This window comes from Physeter macrocephalus, chromosome 7 (assembly GCF_002837175.3).
Source record: "Physeter macrocephalus isolate SW-GA chromosome 7, ASM283717v5, whole genome shotgun sequence".
In the NCBI taxonomy this organism is placed as follows: domain Eukaryota; kingdom Metazoa; phylum Chordata; class Mammalia; order Artiodactyla; family Physeteridae; genus Physeter; species Physeter macrocephalus.
In genome coordinates, this window is record NC_041220.1 from 80152738 (window position 1) to 80176523 (window position 23786).

The 23786-nt window shown below is 40.0% G+C and overlaps 1 protein-coding gene across 1 annotated transcript; it reads left to right on the forward strand.

The window, feature by feature from the left end:
* Positions 1-18973: 18973 nt before the first annotated feature.
* Positions 18974-22042, forward strand: TLR10 (toll like receptor 10). Its single transcript, XM_007102304.2, has one exon. The coding sequence runs from the start codon at positions 19056-19058 to the stop codon at positions 21489-21491; it is 2436 nt and encodes an 811-aa protein (XP_007102366.1). The 5' UTR covers positions 18974-19055; the 3' UTR covers positions 21492-22042.
* Positions 22043-23786: the final 1744 nt, after the last annotated feature.

Consider the following 23786-nt stretch of genomic DNA (forward strand, 5'->3'; position numbering starts at 1 on the left):
CGTACCACAAAAAAAAAAAAAAAAAAAAAAAAGAGAGAAGCACCTATTCAAACAACTTCAGTTGATAAATGTCCCTTTGTGCCAGGGTCAATGTTAGAAAACTCCATGCATTTTATACGTGTAGCTGGGTTTCTAAAGCATATTTCTAAAGCTATTGGTGTCCTCCTCATTTCCACTCAGCATTTGCCTCTGCATGTTGAATGCTGTTTATTGCTAATACTGGAGACTCTTTGCCTGAAGGATTTTCTTCTTGGCCATGAGAAGCCACTTAGTCCACACAAAGGGCATTTCAGAAGTGCTGGAAGTTGTCCTTCGAAGCAGCCATCAACCAATGCCAGAAAGGAATTGGCATATAAATACCACAACTTTCTCACCCATTTTGGGGGAGACAAACCTGGGGTATACTTTACATTCTCCCTGAATCCCCCAGTAGGATGGAATTCTGATTCTCTATGGTAGAGATGACTTTATTGGCTTCCTTTCTATTTTTATTTCATATCCTCATTCCTCCAAGGGTGTTTCCTGGGAACACCTCTGAAATAAACTACTTGCAGTAGAATACTTGTCTCAGGGTCGCAAACCAAGAGTGTGTTGCACTTCAGGCCAAATGGAAATTGAGTCTGGTTTTCTGTGGCTGGATATCTTGCTAAGATTCTAGTTGTCTGAACTAGCATGCAGGAGAGCCTTTGCTCTTTTGATCAGAGGGAGGAATATAGTCGATGTGTATTGCTTCTATACACAGCATCCCTGTCTTTGGGGAAACTATTAAAATAGGGCATGAGCAGATTGGAGCAGTGCAAGGAATGGGCTTTATCAGAATTTCTTCCCCAGCTTTATGATATCAGCTGTTTTCCATACTCATCAGTCAGTCTCTAGAGGCTCTTACTCTGGCAGCCAGTGCTAGGCAGGTGTAGCCCGGCAGCACCTTGTCATAGCTGCACCATCTACTTCTCAATTTATGCCCCATGATGTCACTAATACCACTCTACAGGACGTTTGTAGAAGCCTGTTCAGCTATTCTGGTCTATGCACAACCTGGAAGTACAAGAGATACCCTGGGAAGAGATCCTTGACTTCTAAAGGGATGGGAGTCATTAGATAAATATTCCTTTCTCTTTTATTCTTGGGTAAAAAAAATGAGGCATAGTCTAGACCATTCCTCAGAATCCCCCATGGGATTGAAACTTACTTGCCCACAGGAGTAACCAGCTCAATAACTCACTCTTGGCTTGGCTTTCCGTTCTCCCTTGTTTCATTCTTCTCAGTCTCCTCACTCTTGAGCCCTGAGATTACATCTTGAGAACAAATGACCCACACACAAAGCTTTTGTCTGAGTCTTCACTTTTGGGAGGAGAAACCCACGTAACACTTAACCTGTGCTAGTTGTTTCTTGCCCTAAAAAACTTACAGTCAATCAGAGGACATTACATGTATGCAGATAACTAAAATAAAAATAATGAAACAAAAACATAAATGGAAGTTCAGAGACCATTTAGATTGAGTGAAAAACATCTTCTTAGGAGTGATGGTTTTTCCACTGGGCCTTGCAAGAAGACTGTTGGATTTTTCAATGTGTAATTATGAAGAATGAAAAGGCCATTCTAAGTAGAAAGATGTGGAGAAGGCACAGGAATACCCAGGCCTATTCTGGGACTGGTGTCTTAATTTGACCGGACCATGAAGTTTATGAAAAACAACAGTGAGATATAAGCATGGCAAGTTAGATTAAGATCATATTGTCAAGGGTCTTGAAAGTCAAGCTATGGAGTTAAAATTTAGGGCTACAGGAAAGTCATCATTTATATTTCATTTATAATAGAAAGCAACTTAAAACCATGAAATATATGCTAAAAATGTATGAAACCTCTCGTTCTGTAATGGAAGTTGCAACAGTTGTTAGAACTGGATTTTCCTGTTTTCTCTAGGATGAATGCCTTTCCTGTATTGAACTTCAAGATTTCTTAACCAAGTTTCAATTGTTCAGTACTAGTTGTGTATCAGTTTGCTAGGGCTCCAAATCTGGGTAGCCTAAACAATAGAATTTTATTGGCTCACAGTTCTGGAGGCTAGAAGTCCAATATCAAGTTGTTGGCAGGGTTGGTTCCTTTTGAGGGACGAAGGGATCTATTCCAGGCCTCTTCCCGTTGGCTTATAGATGACTGTCTCTCTCTGTGTTTCTTTGCATGGGCTTCCCTCTATGCTTGTTTGTGTCCAAATTTCCCTTTTTTATAAGGACACCAATCATATTGGCTTAGGGCCCATCCTAATGACCCCATCTTAACTAATATAATATACATGATTCTGTTTCCAAATAAGGTCACATTCTGAGGTACGGGGGTTTAGGACTTCAACAAGTGAATTTTGGGGAACACAATTCAACTCATTACATATTGCAAGTCTTAAAAAAATCCTTAAAGGGAGTTATAAAGTCAGTTAAAGTTTATTTAACAAACTCAAGATTTTGAGAAGTTAGATCAATCCTATATGTAAATATCTGATCTCATAAGTGGTCTTAAGGAGGCCCCTTGGAGCTTGAAATTGTATTTGTGGAATCTCCTGCTCAAGAATTCAAAGTTGGGAGATGAAGAATCAGTTCAAAATGTGAACAAATATATAGTAAGGAAAGTAAGAAAGATGTCTCAGGTAAAGGAGAATAAACATTGCAGGGACTTCCCTGGTGGCACAGTGGTTAAGAATCTGCCTGCCAGTTCAGGGGACATGGGTTGGATCCCTGGTCCAAGAAGATCCCACATGCCATGGAGCAACTAAGCCCGTGTGCCACCACTACTGAGCCTGTGCTCTAGAGCCCGCAAGCCACAACTACTGAGCCCACATGCCACAACTACTGAAGCCCGTGCGCCTAGAGCCTGTGCTGCATAACAAGAGAAGCCACCGCAATGAGAAGTCTGTGCACCACAACAAAGAGTAACCCCCGCTCGCCACAACTAGAGAAAGCCTGTGCGCAGCAATGAAGACCCAACACAGCCAAAAATAAATAAATAAATAAATAAATTAGTTAATTAAAAAAGAAAAAAACCATTGCAGATTGGGTACATAAGCAAGCTCTGATTCACAGCGTCTGGGTTTTAATGCTAACTCCATTACTTATATATAAATGACATTGGATAATTTACTTTAACTTTCTAAGCCTAAATTCATTGTTTGTAAAATGTACCCTTAGAGTAGCTAGCCAAGACCTTTAGATTTCCAGGTATGAATTAAAGACTGTTTACAATACGTCCCCCAAAGGGCAAAGTTCACATGGCCAACTTTCCAAGTGGTTCTTTTGAAGCCCCTTTTCCTAGGATTGACGTAAGAGGGAATTCATAATACACCAAAAACCCTTTCCAAAATCCTCTTCTAATCCTTAATTTCTCTCAGACTTTCCAATCTTTTTTTATTGGCTAGAAGTCAGCAAAGGGTTGCAGTTATCTAGTCTCACACTCCACTGCAGGGTTCTCGACCACATTGAAATTAAAAATAGTTCCATTTTTATCAGCTTGTTATATTAACAAGACTGCAAGGGAATGGGCATTTAATTTGTAATATATATATATGTATACATAAATATATGTGTGTGTGTATATATATATATATGTATGTATATATATATATATATATATATATATTCATGATCTTTGACCTATAATTCCACTTCTAGAAATCCATCCTAAGGAAATAAATTGAAATGTGGACAAATATTTCTTTACAAATAGGTTAATTGCAGAGTCATTGTTAACAGTGAAAAATTTGAAGCACTTCAAATTTCCAACAATGGAAGGATGTGCTGGGCTCATTTAGTGATGTATTTTACAATTATTAAAAGTAGCATATACAGTTAAGATGGTAAATTTTGTGTTATGTGTTTTTTACCACAAACTAAATAAAGGTATAGGAAGTCTTTCTTTATTAACATAAGAGAATGCTTATATTACAATATAAATGAAAAACATAGGATGCAAAATTGTATGCACAGGATGGTTTCAATATGTTAAAAATATGCAGAGAAAAAAGTCTAGATGAAAATATACAAAAACGTTATCACCACTTGCCTGTGCTTGATGCTTGCTTTTGCTTTTACATTTTTCTGTACTTAAAATTTTTACAACCAACAAAGAAAGGAAATGCGGTTTAGGAGAACAAAACTAGGTCTCCATTAGAAGTGAAAGCAGCAGAGAATAAAGGTTATGAAGCTGGGTTCTGCAGATAAGCATCCTGGAATTAAATCCTGGCTCAATTTCTCTATAACTCTGTGTCCTTGGATGAATTCCTTAACCTCTTCCAGCCTCCTTTTCCTCATCTGTAAAATGGCATAATAACCCTACCTCGCTTATAGGATTGTTAAGAAACCAGAGGTATAATGTGTGGAAAGTCAGGGTCTGGCTACTCAGTCTAGGGCTGGAGGTGCACAGTGGGTAGGCAGAACACTCCTGAGACAGGCTACCCCAGCCTGGATTCTGCCTCTTCCACCTCCTTCTAGTGACCCTGAGTGGTTATGTAATTCCTCTCTGCTTTGTTACCCTGGATGTAAAATAGGAATAGTAATACCTGTCTCATATTGTTGTTAGGAGCATTAGATGAGTTAATATATGTAATGTCAAAGAACAGTGGCTGGCACAAAGCAAAAGTTCAATAAATGCTATCTCTTATAATGATGTCATTACTATTGCAATTATTGTTATCTTCATTATCTTATGCCACCAAATGTGGAACTGGAGCTGAACTGCTGATCATGTTCAGTCTAGATTGTCCTGGGCTTTCTAAGATTAAAGAAAATCATAAAAGGGACAGAATTTGACTACAAAAAAACCCCCCTGGAAACAGCTCTATGTTAACAAACAAGCAAATGAATAAGCAAACAAATAAAAACCACTAAAAATGACAAATGGGGAAATAATAAATTGGGAAGTAAACCGGTAGCTAATATCACAGATAAAATCCTCTTTTCCTTTGTTATAGAAACAACTAATAAGATAAAACAGAAAAGCACTAAGATCCCAACTGATATATTGACAATGAGCTGGCAGCTCCAAACAGAAAAGAAACACATGAAAAACTTTAACCTCATTAGTGCAACATGATTGTCGCCAAAGTTTCTAGTTGTGGTATTACCACTTCCTTTTATTTTCAAGTAAAACAATTTGAGTCCCCAACCTCTGTGGTGACAGGAAATCTGTCCCTCCTGAGGGTTTCAGAGGCGTGCTGAACTTCCTGGCTACCTCTCACGCTCTCTTTCTGGACTGCTTCTTCCTGTGCCTCCACGACACTTCGGACCAGCTCATCCCTGCCTTCCTTGGCTGTTCCTGAGCTCTCTGATGGACTTCATCCTCATACTAGGACACAGTCGCTTCTTGAATTCCCCAGGTTAACACCTACACACAAGTGGATGACTACCCTTAATAAAAATCCATTATCAAAGTTAATCAACAAGGTCCCAGGCACCATGCCTTTGAGAGTCAGGGGACAGGAGTGCTGCATGTTGATGATGTGGTCACATCAGGCCCATGAGGATGTTCACCTCTCTTTCAAGACAACTTGAAGATACAGGGACTTCTTAGAACTTAAATATGATAGTCCCCTCCCCCAAATAAATTGAAACATTGGAAAATACACTAAGGGAATTTCTAAGGAATTAGAACTAAAAGATAAATTGCGAATGCAAGAGAAAAAATAAGAAATAAGAGCTAAATCCTGGGGCTTCCCTGGTGGCTCAGTGGTTAAGAATCCACCTGCCAATGCAGGGGACACAGGTTTGAGCCCTGGTCCGGGAAGATCCCACATGCCGCAGAGCAACTAATCCTGTGCGCCACAACTATTGAGCCTGTGCTCTAGAGCCCGCGAGCCACAACTGCTGAGCCTGCATGCCACAACTACTGAGCTCGCATGCCTAGAGCCCGTGCTCCACAACAAGAGAAGCCACCGCAATCGCTCACCACAACTAAAGAAAGCCCGCACGCAGCAGCGAAGACCCAACGCAGCCAAAAATAAAATAAAATAAATTAAAAAAAAAAAAAAGAGCTAAATCAGGGAGGTCGACATCCAGCTAATGGGTGTTCCAGAAAGAGAAAATGGAGGGGAAGACATTATCCAAGAAATAAAATAGAGAAATTCCATGGGAGGACCTGCATCTCCAAACCGTGCCCAGCAAAATGAAAGGAATAAGGCACTTTCCCTTGAAATTTTTGAACACCAAGGACAATATTCTAAAAGCTTCCATAGAAAGAAAGAATGAGAGGGCAGGTAGGACTGGGGTTGAGGGAGGGAGAGATGGAGAGGAGGGGAGGGAGGGAGTGGGGGAAGAGAGAGAAAGAGAGAACGGGAGGAAGCATGTACAAAGAAACAAATCAAAATGGCATTGCACTTCTCAATACAATACTCTAAGCTAGAAAATAGAAAAATCTCCAAAATTATGTGAGAAAATTATTTGCAACTTAGAAATTTAGATCCAGCCAAACAATCAACCAAATATGAGGCAGGACATTTACGTTCTTGCTCCAAATTAACCGTCAAAGCACTCTTTCTTAGGAAACTATGGGAAGATGTGTTCCACTACAACAGGTGAAAATCAAGAAAGAAGATGCCACGCATTCCAGGAAACAGACAATCTAATAAATCTAACAGAGGAGAGAGGGGCAAGGACGTTGCAGAATGGCAGCAACCACAAGTCAGACTTAAGTGTAATCCTGGAGTCGTAATCATAGTATACAATGTAGTTTTCAGCTGTGCCCCAATATTTACATACCACAAGAATGTAAACACTGAACATGATTTAACTAAAAGTAAGAGATAGCTTTTTTAAAGAGTTAACCCTTGAGTTAGAGAAATGATTTCCTTTCTTTTCTTTTTTTTGCTAGATATAGATGATACCAGAGGCAGCGGTGTGCTGGTAAATGTTTAACAACAGATTCTCCAAAAATAATTCCAGAAAATTAACAAAACAAAGTCCTGATTTATAGTTTTTGCCAATTTCATGGTGTAAATACTCTCAGTGTGGTCATTTTCAAGGTACCAATATGATGTCACTAAAGGTGGGGTTGGAAGGAGATGTACCAGCAATATACCACTGCGTATATTTCCACCATACAGATACTACAGATGTAAATAACTTCAAGAGCATAATAGTAGTAAATATATAGTAAAATAATTAGGAAGTGATGGGTTTTGGGTACTTATTACTTTTGTTTTTAATATAGTTTACTTAATTGCAAGTATATACAATTTAATTTTTAAAAAATTTGTTTATTATATTTTTAATTTATTTTTGGCTGCGTTGGGTCTTCGTTGCTGCACGAGGGCTTTCTCTAATTGCGGCGAGCGGGGGCTACTCTTTGTTGCGGTGCGCGGGCTTCTCATTGCGGTGGCTTCTCTCGTTGCAGAGCACGGGCTCTAGGCGCGCGGGCTTCAGTAGTTGTGGCTCGTGGGCTCTACAGTGCAGGCCCAGTAGTTGTGGCGCATGGGCTTAGTTGCTCCACAGCATGTGGGATCTTCCTGGACCAGGGCTCGAACCAGTGTCCCTTGCGTTGGCAGGCGGATTCTTAACCACTGCGCCACCAGGGAAGCCCTACAATTTAATTTTTAATAATGGTTGTTTTTAACAACTGGCTCACCAAATTCTTTTTTTTAATTGGGGGTGGCTTGATTATTTAATTAATTAATTTTATCTCTGGCCGTATTGGGTGTTCGTTGCTGCGTGTGGGCTTTCTCTAGTTGTAGCGAGCGGGGGCTAATCTTTGTTCTGGTGCACAGGCTTCTCATTGTGGTGGTTTCTCTTGTTGCAGAGCACGGGCTGTAGGCAGGCGGGCTTCAGTAGTTGTGGCACGTGGGCTCAGTAGTTGTGGCTAGCAGGCTCTAGAGCACAGGCTCAGTAGTTGTGGTGCACAGGCTTAGTTGCTCTGCGGCTTGTGGGATCTTCCTGGACCAGGGCTCAAACCTGTGTCCGCTGCATTGGCAGGAGGATTCTTAACTACTGCACCACCAGGGAAGTCCACCAAATTCTTGAAGATTAAAAATTGGCTCTCATGAGCTGGAGTAAGCCGGCTCTAGCAGACCACTGGATGTTTTGGAACATATCTTAGTAAGCATGATTCAGTGTGTAATTTTTTCGTGTTCAGCCAAAACAGTGGCATGTGGTTTGGATGCAAACAAGGAAATCCAGGGAGAGTCCTACGCTGACATGTCTTATAGGACGCTTATTATTGGGTTGGCCAAAAAGTTAGTTCGGGTTTAACATGGGAAACCCGAACGAACTTTTTGGCCAACCAATACATCATTGAATTTCTCTATAACTTTGTCTAAGATAAACGTCAAGCAACTCACTAATAAAGCTATAATAATAATTAGCACCTGAATGAGAAATCTAGACTTTCCTCTTTCCTTCTCTACTGTGTTCCTTTGCCACTCCCTTCTTTAACCTATATATTTTATTTTCTCCCTTCTTTTGGTCTCTCTTCTTTCCTGTCCCTTGCCTTCCATCCTAATTTTCTCCGTTTTGTTGTTCTCCTTTCTTTCTCCCAGCTCTTTGATTTTTCCTTTTTTAATCTGCTATCCTTCTGGCTTTTCCAAACCTTCCATTTTTCTCTCTTTGCCTCTTTAATATTTCTTTAGTCTTCGCTTATCCTCTCTCTTCTCTCCCCATTCCAAAATATCTATCTATCTATATACCTATATAGATTTTTTTCCCCTTCCTTGCCCCTAAAGCCTTTGGGATAATTTCTGGGGACACAGGTCCTGATAGATGTTTCTATAGCAGGATCATTTGCAGAGTGAACACGGTCAGATGAGAAAGGGAGCAGGAGCTGGAATCAGGGAGGTGAGGAAATGCGAAATAGCAATATTTGGCATTACTGGGAAATATTTTGTGGTGAATTAGAGTTCCAGTTTGTTGGTTAATTGTAGGATGGCCATGTATTAACTTAAGACTCTAGCCCTATCTGTTCAACATGGTAGCCACTAGCCATGTGTGACTACTGAGTTCTTAAAATGTGGCAAATCTGAATTGAAATGTGCTGTAAGTGTAAAATACACATCATATTTCTAAGACATTCTATGAAAAAAGGATGTAAACTATTTTGTTAGTAGTTTTTTTTCTATTACATGCGAACATTTTGATATAATGGAATAAATAAAATATATAATCAAAATTAATTTCACCAATTTCTTTTTGTCATTTTAAACATGTTTACTAGATAATTTAAAGTTACTTATGTGACTTGCATTCTTTCCATATTCTATTGGACAATGCTGCTATAGTCCTTGGTAATAAAGTACCAAATCTCTGCAAAATTATTAGGTTTCCACTGCTTATTTATTTGAATTAAAATTTTCTCCCCTCCTTATACACACTGAGTGTAGTAAATGAATGATAAATGATTTGAATTTCCTAACCATGTGAGAATTTTATTCGCTTATATTTGTTTTTTAGAAATTCAGAAAAAAATTCTGTCACTATTTTCTCTTACTGATACTTATAACTAAACTAGAGGAGCTCTACCCAAATAACATATGTTTCATACTAGACTATGTGCTAGACTGCAAGAGCTTTATCTTTAAAATAAACCTCCATCCACTTGAGGTAACCCAAAGCTCTCTGTTGGTTGCAAATTTTATATGAAGGCAGAAATACGGCAGGTAGAAGTCTAAAATCAGGGGAAGGCATAAGGGAAGAAATGTATGTGAGTGACTGAACAACTGAGTATGTGGGCGGAGGGGGGGGGGGGCGGGGCGGCGAGGTGGAGGGATATCAGGGCAGATATCTCTGAAGCCCAGAGTAAGAGGAGAGGGGAAAAAGGGGAAGGAAAATGGAGAAAGACTTTTGAAGGGAATAAAAAAAATTACTAGCCAAAGATATCAGCACATATGGTTCTGAGCATACTATTCTCACTGCTAATTGCAAATAAGGATTTAAAGATTTTAGAAGTTCCAGGTGAAGGCAGAGGAAATAGTATACAAACTCTTAGGTACCTGAAGTAGCGAATATTGTGGGCTTTGGAGCCAGGTAGACTCAGTTTTATTTATTTTTAAAAAATATGTATTTATTTGGCTGCATTGGGTCTTAGTTGTGGCATGTGGGATCTTTAGTTGCGGCATGCAGGATATCTTAGTTGTGGCATGCAAACTCTTAGTGGCATCATGTGAGATCTAGTTCCCTGACCAGGGATCAAACCCAGGCTCCCTACATTGGGAGCACGGAGTCTTAGCCACTGGACCACCAGGGAAGTCCCTAGACTCAGTTTTAAATCTTGACTCCATCTCTTACCAGAAGATGGCCTTGGGCAAGTTTCTTATTCTGACTGAACCAGATTCATCTTCTGTCAAATGGGAATCATATATATGTTCTATGTCCTTTGTAGTGAGGATTAGCCAATATCTTATTTGCAATACTTTCTGCACTTAGGAAGAATGCAAGCTATAGTGATCACAACGATGATGATGATGATGACACAGAATACTACTCTCTAACTTGGCTTGACTTGTTTCTGGGAATTAAAATAAGTAAAGAAAATTCCCCATTCACTGAGAGTGTAGAATATTTTAAAATGTTGGGCTCTGAGAAAGGGAAGAATATGTCTTTGGACATGAAAAACCCCAAGTGATTATTTTTTCTTGAGAGGGCTGTATAGAATATGTGTACCGATCAGAGTCGTTTGAGAATTTCTGAGATGAAAGAAATTTTAGAGCTTATCCAACAAGCTAACAACACTCTCTCCAATATTTCCGACGGGCATGCATCCAGCACCTGACTTCATGTATATGTGAATGTAGACATGTTTGTATATGTTTAGGTGGGCAGTAGAGCAGACTGGTTTTTTTTTTGTTTTTCTTTATAGTTATTCATTGTAAGATTTTATCCCTACAATATATGTAGAAATACATACATTTTTACTAAAGAACCTCAACATAATTGTGAAAAAAATTTTGTGTTAAGGACCCCCCAATTTTACATTTACATAAGCCTATTATAATTATCCATTTAAAAATTGACCATCACCCACCTGTGGACAAATCCATTTGGAAATTTTCATCTTCCTTAGTGATCTCCAGCAGTGTCATCTGAACCTAAAGTCAAGTATAAATAAAACCTCAAAACGTGTTGCTTTGAAAAAATTGATCTGTTCTCTGCAGTCTACGTTTAAAAATGTCATGCTTGTTTTACCACTTCAAGACAAGGCCTCTAATTAACCCCTTCCCACTCTCTTCCAGTCAGATTGCTGAAATTTTGGAGCCACCATTCCTATTTCTTCTTATTATCACTTGGCCTTCCCACCCAATTTGATGGGCGGCATGACTGATTCGAACCTTGAAGTAAAGCACCATCAAAGTGCTCTAAGATGCTGTGGGAAACAGTATGGCAGTTCTGCAAAAATTTAAATGTAGAATTGCCATATGATCCAGCAATTCCACTTCTAGGTATCTACCCAAAAGAACTGAAAGCAGGGACTTGAACAGATATTTGTACACGTCCATGTCCATAGAAACATTATTCACAATAGTCAAAAGGTGAAAACAACCCAAATATCCATTGATGGATGAATGGATAAACAAAATGTGGTATATACATACAACAGAATATTATTCAGCCTTAACAAGGGAGGGAAGGAAACTGTGATACATACTACAACATGGAAGAACCTTGAACACATTATGCTAAATGAAATAAGCCAGTCACAAAAGGACAAATATTGTATGATTCCACTTATTTGAGGTACCTAGAGTAGGCAAATTTATAGAGACAGAAAGTAGAATAGTGGTTACCAGGGACTGAAGAGAGGGAGGAATGGGAGTTACTGCTTAATGGATATAGAGTTTCAGTGAGGGACGATGAAAAGGTTCTGGAGATGGGTGATGCTGATGGGTGAACAACTATGTGAATGTACTTAATGCCACTGAACTGTACACTTAAAATGGTAAATTTTACATTATGTGTATTTTACTGCAATTCTTTAAAAAGTGATCTAAGATTTATGAACTCATGCAACATGTAATGCCACCAGTATTCAGTAGAGGGCAAAGGAGCGTAAGCTTCACAGAAAAGCTTGATTCAATCACTCCTCCAGCCAATTCTAGTCCTGTCTATGAATCATCCACACCTGCACCTCTGATGGAGACGCTGCAAGCCTGAGGGTAAGAACTCTTTAGTTTTGTTTGCTGTAACACTCATGAAAACGAAATAAGGGCTGCATGGGTCTCTTCTAAAGAAAATGGGAGGAAAGTAGATTTGTTCAGATTTTCAGATTTTTCAGACTTATTCAGTAAATGGGAGGAAAGTAGCCTTGTTCAGATTTTCAGTATTTATTATTTTGCCTATACTAATCTAAATGTTAATGATTAGTGAGTGACCTTGGGCTTACTATTGATCACTATTGATCTGTGGAATTGTCTTGCAGGTGCTTGAGAGTTTGGGTTTCCTTTTGCTGGTTTCTGGAAATTTATGACACCTAGCAGAGTATAAATAGCTTCGGAGAGAGGCACATAAGGTGGGAAGAGAGGAAGAGGCCACAGTGGCAATTAGTCCTGGCAACGGAATTAGCCTCGGTAATCACACCCTAAGCTCTTTCATTTCAGAGCTTGAAATGCCTTCCATTCGGGTTCCGAAGGAACCAGATAGGTCTGGGTTCAAATTCATGCTCTACTGCTTATTCACTGGCTCACCTTGGGCAAGTTATTTACTTAACCTCTGAGTTTTAGCTCCTCCATTTGTAAAATGGGGATAAAAATATCCATCATTTTGTTGGGTTGTTGAGAGGATTGAACAAGATAATGAATGTATGGAAAGCATTTAGCTCCGTGCCGGGCAAACAGGAAACGCTCATAAAATGTCAGTCTTTCTTACTCTTATGTTGTAAAGATTATTCAACATTCGATGGGTTTTTAACCCCTTCTCCATTTTTTTTTTGCGTCATTGGGAAAAGAGAAATTAGATGTTTAAGTATTCTTTGGCAAGCCACCAATAATCATTTCATGGTGTCTTTTGACTTGGACTTTTAAATCATAAACTATTAAAGAAAGTCATTCTGTTTTTCACCTGCTTTCAGCACCCAGTAACAGTAGCATGACTATGATAGTAACATATTTATTGACTGCATCTTTCATCAAAAGTGTGTCCTACTTTTAAAAATGTTTAAATGAAATGCCATAATTTATATGCATTGCCTGAGAGAGAGGACCTTTTTATTTTATTATATTAGAGAAGTTCAGAAAGAGTTAGTTCCTCTCACTTCTTTAGAATAAGTTTCAGATGAGGTTGTGGTATTGGGCAGAGAGAAGAGGTGGGTAAAACATGAAAGCTATGACATCTCAACTCAGGGGATTCCAGATAAAGCAACTGGGTTGCTTTAGCTCTTAGACATAGCATTTTCAAGGGCCATAGCTCCTAGACATAGGAGCAACTTAAAGTAAATTGCTATGAACTGAAGTACTCTGTGAGATAATAATGTTAAAAACACCTCATCTTCTTAATGACTATAACTGCCAATGTCCTACCAAGCCATACTGGAACCTGAGACAAGAGGAAAAATCAGTAATACTAACCCTGTCTTTATGAAAAATTTTGATATTTTGTTCATTATGGATTTTATATTAATTTAAAAATATTTTATTAAAATATTATTTATCTTGATTACTGAGTTTCTTGGTGCCTCTTAAAATATGTGCCTGAAATCACCCTAGTCTTGGCCCTGATAACTGCTACCATTTGTGATATGCTAGGTGTGATACCAACTGGTTTATATACATTATCTCTTTTATGCCTTAGTGATCAATTCCTATCACTAAACTCATTCTCTGATTATCATGCACTGCATCATAACAGGAATTCATAACTCCAATTAATTCATCCAGTACATATTTTTGAGAGCGTATTATGTACCGCATTGTGCTAAGGAGTAAAAAATTGAGATCATTCATTTACTCATATATACATTAATGTATTTACTGAGCACATGCAATGTACCAGGCACTATTCTCTGTGCTGGGAATACAGAGATGAGCAAGATTGTCAGACCCCTTCTCTCATGGGTGTGAGCGGTGGGGAAGTAATCAACAAACAAATAAATGAATAAAAGTTTCAGATAGTGGTAAGTGCTCTATTTTGTAGAGAAATAAAATAGGATGAAGGGAATGAACACCAAGTTAATCTAAATGGCCTTTTTTTCCCATTAAAAAAAAATTATTGGGGCTTCCCTGGTGGCACAGTGGTTGAGAATCCGCCTGCCGATGCAGGGGACATGGGTTCGTGCGTCCGGAGCCTGTGCTCCGCAACGGGGGAGGCCACAACAGTGAGAGGCCCGCGTACCACAGAAAAAAAAAAAAAATTATTTATTTTGTTTATTTATTTTTGGCTGCGTTGGGTCTTCGTTGCTGCACGCGGGCTTTCTCTAGTTGCGGCGAGCGGGGGCTACTCTTCGTTGAGGTGTGCAGGCTTCTCATTGCGGTGCCTTCTCTTATTGCAGAGCATGGGCTCTAGGCCTGAGGGCTTCAGTAGTTGTGGCTCGCGGGCTCTAGAGCGCAGGCTCAGTAGCTGTGGCGTACGGGCTTAGTTGCTCCGCGGTACGTGGGATCTTCCCGGACCAGGGCTCGAACCTGTGTCCCCTGAACTGGCAGGCGGATTCTTAACCACTGCACCACCAGGGAAGCCCAAAATGGCCTCTTTAGATTAGGTGGTCAAATCAGGTTCCTTAGAGGAGATAAACTTTAAGCCAAGACCTAAATGATAAGAAAGATCCAGCCAAGGAAGGATCAGAGAAGAGCGTCCCAAGCTGAGGGAAAAACTAGGGTAAAGGCCCTGAGGTTGGGGCAAGCGTGATGTGGCCAAGGAGCAAAGAGAGGGGCAGTATGATTGGAGTGCAGAGGGTCAGGAGAAGAGTTACATGAAATGAAATCCCAGAAGGAAGCAAGACCAGCTCCTGGGAGACGTTATAATCCAGTATTGGGAGTTTGGATTTCATTCTAAGTGCAATAGTACATTAGGTAGGACACAGGCAGGGTGCTGTAACAAGTGACCCCAAAATACAGTGGCTTCAACAAGACAGTGCTCAACATAATGGCTCAATCCATGTCAATCCTTGTAAGTAACTGACCTTAAACCTAAGTTGGGTGGCACTTGCAGACTTATTCACTGGATTCCTTGAACTATGTATAAGGAAATGTTAAAGACTCAGTATGACGTAGTGAGCTATAATTTCATTATGATTAATGTATTATAGTGTATTTTGAAAACAGATTTATCTTGACTCACCCTAGAGAGACAAGATAGCAGAGTGGCTAAGAGCCCAGGCTCTGCACTCACCATGGGTTAAGTTGTGACTGTGAGGCAGTTAGAGGGCCTCTCTGAGAGCCACCTTCTCTACCTGTAAAGGCTGAACAGTGATAGCACCTACCTTACAAGGTGATGGTTGTAGGAATCAATCTACAGAAAGTCAGTGAGTGGTAGTTGTTATCCAAAAAGGTATCAGGTGGCCACTGCCTCATTTGCATGAGAGTCAATATGGCGTGGAGATGCTACAGGACATGCTGAATAAATGTGTAGATTCATCGAACAGAACAATTACTCAGGTCATCTTAAATGTGGGTATGGATTAAAATTATGGTATTGGCAACTAATTTATTTTGCTGGATTCCTAAAATCTGGAAAATAACCATGGACATAAAGTTATATCACAGAGACTCTTTTTTTATGTTGGTATTTGTTCTTATTTTGATCATTGGATGGTATATTAAACGTTACAGAAAAAGGAGATGACCAAGAAAGGGCTGCGGGGGATGGACTGGAGGAAACCAACATGGAGGGACTATCTCAGTGGAAAAGTGAAAGGCCAGTTCTGGGCTCGCCCCTCCTCAGCCCCACCCCCAACCAGTGCCTTTCATGGTCCTCTTCCACTGAGGGCACAATGGACAAGGAATATCGAAAATCAACATTCTCTCTTCACACTCACGTCACGGGATGCTTGACATGACATTTGTTTCCCTTTTCCTATTTTCTATGAAACGATTTTATGAAGTATTTTCATTTGTAAGTTATCTTAGGAAATATCAACATGTTTTCTAGAATTTCTTCACTTCAACAAGAACAACCACAGCAATAAAACCAGACAGGTTCTAGAGAAAGAAAAATCCAGATGAGAGCGAGTAATAGTCCAGGTATCCTTTTGTGTTAGCTCTGCCAGTTTTTCTCCCCAGCATCCCTGCATGGGTGCATACACACACACACACACACACACACACACACACGCACGCACACACACACAGCTTCTCAGAACAACGGGACAGCATGAACAGTACAGAGAAGTCTCACTACACCGTGAGTTTGCCTCTTGTCCCTCCTGCTTGTCTATGGGAGTGACCAGTCTGAGGGAGAATGAGGGTCAATGCGTATTAAACACACGCAAGTAGAAGCAGGAAAACTCTCACCACTGCTAGTTACCTTCCCTTGTGTTTTCAGAGTGCCTGGTGTGGGAGGACGTAAAGTTGAAGAATTTACTAATTTAATAGTAGAATCTAACCACTTCTCACCACCTCCCTCTCTACCTTCTTTCTTTCTTTATTTATTTTTGGCTGTGTTGGGTCTTCGTTTCTGTGCGAGGGCTTTCTCTAGTTGCGGAGAGCGGGGGCCACTCTTCATCGCGGTGCGCGGGCCTCTCACTATCGCGGCCTCTCCTGTTGCGGAGCACAGGCTCCAGACGCGCAGGCTCAGTAGTTGTGGCTCACGGGCTTAGTTGCTCCGCGGCATGTGGTATCTTCCTGGACCGGGGCTCGAACTCGTGTCCCCTGCATCGGCAGGCGGACTGTCAACCACTGCGCCACCAGGGAAGCCCTCTACCTTCTTTCTTGCATGAATTATTCCGTAGTGTCCCGGGGATCTTTCCTGCCAGGCTTGTGCCCTTCCAGTCATTTCCAACAGACAAGCAGAGGACTCTTTAAGATGTACATCAGAATCTGCCACTCCTCTACTCTACATCCTGTACTTGTTTCTTATTTCAGTCAGAGGAAAATCCCCAATCCTTACAAGGTCTGAGGTCTTCAATCCACCTCCCCCAATTCCACAAGTCATTCCTCACATTTTCCAAACATGTCCCCCACCCCCCATCAGGTCTCTGAACTTGTACCTGCTCTGTCTCTCCAGAATACTCTATCCCCAGACAGCAAGTGGCTCACTTCCTCACTCCCTTTAGATCTTTGCATGAAGGTCATGTGAGGCCTTTTTAGACCATTCTGTACAAAATATCACTCCCCAGTCACCCTCAGGTCCCCTCATTTAGTTATTTTCTTTCTAGCCCTGATCACCACCTAACAGATAAATTTATTATTTTGTGTATAGTCTCTCCTTTCTTACCCCTTACTAGAATATAAGCTGAGTCAGAAGAGCAATTGTATCTGTTCTATTCACTGTTATATCCTCAGTGGCTAGAAAAAGTGCCTGGCAGAGTAGGTACTCAATAAATATCTTGAATAATAATATGAAATTCTTAGTTCTCCAACCACCTCTGTTCTGTGTCTAATCAAACACTTGAAGCCTGATTCTTCTCTCAAAATCCTCAGAATTCTGCATCCATGAGTTTCTTCATCTATAAAATGTGGGTCATAGTACTTCTCTCCCAGAGTTTTGTGATGGATAAGTGAGATAATATACGTGAAGGGTTTAGTATATCTCTTAGCACATCAAAACGCTTCAAGAAATGGAAATTGTTTCTATCATTATCACTATTTGGCAGTGATCCAGATTGCTTTTGCCACCAACCTAAAGACATATGGAGGCACAAGGACAGGAACCATTCTGTTTATTTCCATGTTTTGGACTTTCTATAGACATGGGTAAGTGTTATTGAAAGTCAGATATTCACTCAAGAGACTCTCTATGTTCACAAATACAAAGTTGAAGAACAACTTCATGGCATTAATTCAGGGGCCCACAGCATTCAGTGATGAAGAACTACTTTCACTGAGAACTTATGTCCACACAAAAACCTGTATACAGATATTTATAGCAGCTTTATTCATAATTGCTAAAACTTGGAAGCAACCAAGATGTCCTTCAGTAGGTGAATGGATAAACTGGGGTACATCCAGACAATCAAATATTATTCAGTGCTAAAAAGATATGAACGATCAAGCCATGCAAAGACATGGAAGAAACCTAAGTGCATATTACTAAGAGAAAGAAGCCAATCTGAAAAAGGAACATACTCTATGATTCCAACAATATGTCATTCTAGAAAAGGCAAAACTATATGGAGACAATAAAAAGACCAGTGGTTGCCAGCGGTTGTGGGGTGGGCGGAGGATGAATTGGCATAGAGGATTTTTAGGGAAATGAAAATACTCTGTATGATACCATAATGATGGATACACGTCATTATGTATCCATAATGTATCCAAACCCTTAGAATGTACAACACCAAGAGTGAACGATAGCATAAACTATGGACTTTGCATGATTATGAGGAGTCAATGTAGGTCCATCAATTGTAACAAATGCACCACTCCGGTGGGTGTGTTGATAATGGGGGAGACTGTGCATGTGTGGAGGCAGGAGGGATATGGAAAATCTCTGTACCTTCCCTTCAATTTTGCTGTGAATCTTAAACTGCTCTAAAAAAATCTTAATTTTTAAAAATTTCTTTTCATTTTCTTAAAGCTTTCAGGCTATCAAAAGGGGATGTGGCAGGGGGGTGTTGAATATGACCTAGCAACGCAGTTCCTAATTTGAACTGGGTGAGAGGAACTTCTGCCAACTATTATATATCTATCTCCCTTCTGGGAATCCTGACTTGCCTCAGTGATGGGGGTGTGACACAGTACCTGGCTTGGAAATCTATGAGCCAAGCTCTGAGATCAAGTCAAAGACTCAATTAATGGGTTGGAACCCTATTCCAAATCCTTGGTGAATATAGTCAGATGTTGGCATTAAAAAAAAAAAATCCTACAGGGTTTAACAAATCACATAACCACTTAACATTATATGTTGTCTTTCCAGGATTTGAACTCATCTTTCTCATTCATATGAGGTGACGTGTGAAAAAAGTCATCTGAGGTGAACCAGTGATAAAATCCTCAGAATTACAATGAAACATATCAGAAGCATTTACGTATTTTGCAGTATTGTTACGTCGGTGCATAGTGGGGTTTCAAACTTGCCAGAAGAAACAGAATTGACTACCAGCTGCTCCAACATGTCTTTAAGAAAGGTTCCTAAAGACTTGACCCCAACCACAACCATACTGGATTTGTCCTACAACCTCCTTTTTCAACTCCAGCGTTCAGATTTTCATTCCTTCTCTAAACTGAAAGTTTTGATTCTATGCCATAACAGAATCCAAGAGCTGGATATCAAGACCTTTGAATTCAACAAGGAGTTAAGATATTTAGATGTGTCTTACAACAGACTGAAGAGTGTAACTTGGTTCTCACTGGCAAGTCTCAAACATTTAGATCTGTCCTTCAATGACTTTGACACCGTGCCTACCTGCGAGGAGACTGGCAACATGTCACACCTGGAAATCCTAGGTTTGAGTGGGGCAAAAATAGAAAAATCAGATTTCCAGAAAATTGCTCATTTGCATCTAAATACTGTCTTCTTAGGATTGAGAACTCTTTCTCATTATGAAGAAGGTAGCCTGCCCATCTTAAACACAACAAAACTTCACATTGTTTTACCAATGAACACAAATTTCTGGGTTCTTTTGCGTGATGGAATGAAGACTTCAAAAATATTACAAATTACGAATATAGATGGCAAAAGCCAATTTGCAAGTTATGAAACTCAGCAAAATCTTATTTTAGAGAATGCCAAGACATCCATTCTGTTACTTAATAAAGTTGATTTACCCTGGGATGATCTTCTGCTTATCTTCCAATTTGTTTGGCATACGTCAGTAGAATACTTCCAGATTCAAGATGTGACTTTTGGAGGTAAGGTTTATCTTGACCATAATTCATTTGACTACTCAAATACTGTAATGAGAACTATAAAATTGGAGAATGTACATTTCAGAATTTTTAATATCCCACAGGAGAGAGTCTACTTGCTTTTTACCAAAATGGATATAGAAAACCTGACAATATCAGATGCGCAAATGCCTCACATGCTGTTCCCTATATATCCTACAAGATTCCAATATTTAAATTTTGCTAACAATATCTTAACAGATGACGTGTTTAAAAAATCTATCCAACTGCCTCATTTGAAAACTCTCATCTTGAAGGACAATAAATTGGAGACACTTTCCTTAGTGAGTTGCTTTGCCGGCAACACATCCTTGAGGCACTTAGATCTGAGCAAAAATCTGTTACAACATGAAAATGATGAAAATTGCTTGTGGCCAGAAACCTTGGTCACCATGAACTTGTCATCCAACAAATGTACTGATTCTGTTTTCAGGTGCTTGCCCAGAAATATTCAAATACTTGACTTGAATAATAACGAAATTCAAACTGTCCCTAAAGACATTATTCACCTGACATCCTTGCGGGAGTTAAATCTTGCATTTAATTTTCTAACTGATCTTCCTGGGTGCAGTCATTTCGGAAGACTCTCAGTTCTGAACATTGAAATGAACTTAATTCTCAGCCCATCTCTGGATTTTTTCCAGAGCTGCCAGGAAGTTAAGACTCTAAATGTAGGAAGAAATCCATTCCGGTGTACTTGTGAATTAAGAGATTTCATTCAACTTGAAAAATACTCAGAGGGCATGATGGTTGGGTGGTCAGATTCATACATCTGTGAATACCCTTTGAATCTAAAGGGGACTCAGTTAAAGGATGTTCATCTTCCTGAAATATCTTGCAACACAGCTTTGTTGATTGTCACCATTGTGGTTATCATGCTAGTTCTGGGGACGGCTGTGACCTTCTGCTGCCTCCACTTTGATCTGCCCTGGTATCTCAGGATGCTGGGTCAATGGACACAGACATGGCACAGGGTTAGGAAGACAACCCAAGAACAGCTCAAGAGAAATATCCAATTCCATGTGTTTATTTCATACAGTGAACATGATTCTGCCTGGGTGAAGTATGAATTGATTCCCAATGTAGAGAAAGAAGATGGTTCTGTCCTGATTTGCCTTCATGAGGGAAACTCTGACCCTGGCAAGAGCATTACTGAAGATACCATAAACTGCATTGAGAAAAGTTATAAGTCCATCTTTGTCTTGTCTCCCAACTTTGTCCAGACGGAGTGGTGCCATTATGAACTCTACTTTGCCCATCACAATCTCTTCCATGAAAGTCCTGATTACATAATTCTTATCTTACTGGAACCCATTCCGCTCTACTGTATTCCTACCAGGTACCCTAAGCTGAAAACTCTCATGGAAAAGAAAGCATACTTGGAATGGCCCAAGGATAGGCGTAAGTGTGGCCTTTTTTGGGCAAACCTTCGAGCTGCTATTCATGTTAATTTATTAGAAACCAGAGAGATGTGTGAACTGCAGACATTCACAGAACTGAACGAAGAGTCTCGAGGTTCTGCAATCTCTCTGGTAAGAACAGACTGCCTATAGAGTCCCACCCACCCCTAGGGAAATTGGGACCTGAATATACTGTTAGGATATAAATTGATACAACCTTTATGATGGCAGTTTGGCAATATCTATTAAAATGAAAAACTATCATTCCTTCATGTCAGTTCCTTGAAGGAGCTCTAAGAATGTATCCTATAGAAATGCAATTTGCAAAGGTTTATGTAAAAAAGGTATTCACCCTGGCATTGTTTGTAATCATGAAAAATTAAAAACAGCTCAAATGTCCACAAAATAAGGATTGATCTAACAAATTATAGTACATTAATGTCACAGAATATTACACAGCCATTAAAAAATGAGGTAGCTCTATATCTTCTCGTATGGAGAAAGTTATATTTTGGTTTATACATTGAAATAGGAGTCTAAAGGAATATATACCTGTACATTGGTGTAGTAACAGTGGTTAGGGTCTGGGAGTTTGGATTACAGGGAGCATTTGGTTTCTATGTTGTACATTTCTGTAATGTTGGAGTTGCTTAGAATGAATCTATACTTCTTTTGCAAGCAGAGAAAACAATAAAGATAATGTTAAAAGCCTACACATCCTACTCATTTTGTTTGATCTTCCCTTCTAGCCTCACAGTTCATTGGAAGAAAACAAGCTCTCTTGAATTTTGCAAAATTATATTTCAAAAACAAGCATCAAGAACAAACATGTTCTTTCCCTGATTCGGAATATTTCTGTGGCTCACCCACATGATAAAGGAAGGAAATGCCTTTAAGATCTGACACCGATCGCCTCTTGCACCCTTGCATCCTGCATCATTGAACCCTATCAAATTATTGGCCCCTTCCCAGAACACTCATCTCCTTTCATGCCCCCAGACTCTAGAACTTGGCATCATGTCTGCCTGTGATACCTTTCCTGACTTAATTCGTTTAGGAAATCTTACATATCCTTCAGGCACAATCCAAATGTCGACTCTTCTTTGAAACTTTCCTCATTTCTTCCCCCAAGCATGATGCTCCTCTATTCTCTATAACACTTGGGACATATTTTCATCACCAAACTGATTCTATATCTTTAAAAAACATCCCTTTCTTACTCTTCTGTGAGCTCCTCAAAGGTGAGGACAGACTTCCCTCTAACCTTGTATCAGTGGCAGTTTGCTCAGTCCATGGTTCAGAAAAGATGCTCAATGAATGTTTATGGAATGGACGTTGGGTTAGCTAGAGGAACTTAGTAGGGACTCAACTGGCTTCAGGATAGAGAGTGGAATTTGAAGGCAAATTCTGAGAAGCTGAAGAGGAAGAGCAGGAATAGGTGAAAGAAGAGAAGACTGAGAACCCAGAATTGACGGATTCCTGAGTACAGCTTGAATCAGGTGAATTTGCCAATATTTGGTTGTTCTTGACTTATAAAAACATCTATTTCAGCTCATTCAAGCTAATAAAACCAATCTCCTAAGCAGGCTAAAATTGGGCTCTGCATCTACTGTATTTCCTTAGAGTTTGTGGTCGTATGAATTCCTCACACTAGTAGCCATTAAAAAAAGTGGACTCAAGAAGGTCAGCCTGAGAGTGTAGGGAGAAGGCTGCTGTCAATCTAGAAGCCAGGTTGTACTTCCATTTGGCCGACGGCCAGTCTATTCTAAGGAGCTCGAGTTCAGCAGCCCTGAGGCTGAGTGTCTCTCTTCTTCCTTCCTGGTGAGCCTTGGTCTGTCTGGTAGAAGGGGAAACCCGAGGAAACCACAGTGGAGAGATGGCAGCGGATTAGGAGAACACCTCTCCTCCCAGGCTCCCAGCAGCTGGGCTGCTGATATTAGTGTGATCCACGGCTTCGGAAAGAATCAGACAGACAGTGTATGCAGACTTTGTTGATCTTGCATAAATTAGTGTGAGACTCTTACCTTTACAGATTAATTAACTTGCAACAAACAAAGAGGATAACATCAGCCCTAAAGTTGTCAGGATTGGGTTATCCATGGCAGTTATTCCAGTCCTCAGTTTAGTAATACAGTTTTTTAAATAGACATTTTATTATAATTAAAAAAAATAACACATTAGGCTTAGTTCTCAGCAACTGCTAATTTTAGCAGCTGGACAACCCCTAAATCTTCCCCACAATTATTTGAGATCTGGATTCTGTCTGCAGTCTCTCCCTACTCACCAGGGCATCCTGCATTTGCAACCTGATTCACGTTCCTAAAACAACGTTCTTGTTCTATCGGTAACTCACAACCGGAGGCAGCTTCTCAGATTAGCCACCCTTTGTCCACAAGCCAGAATGTGTTCTTTGTATACAGGATGAAGAATAATTGGGATCCTGGTTTC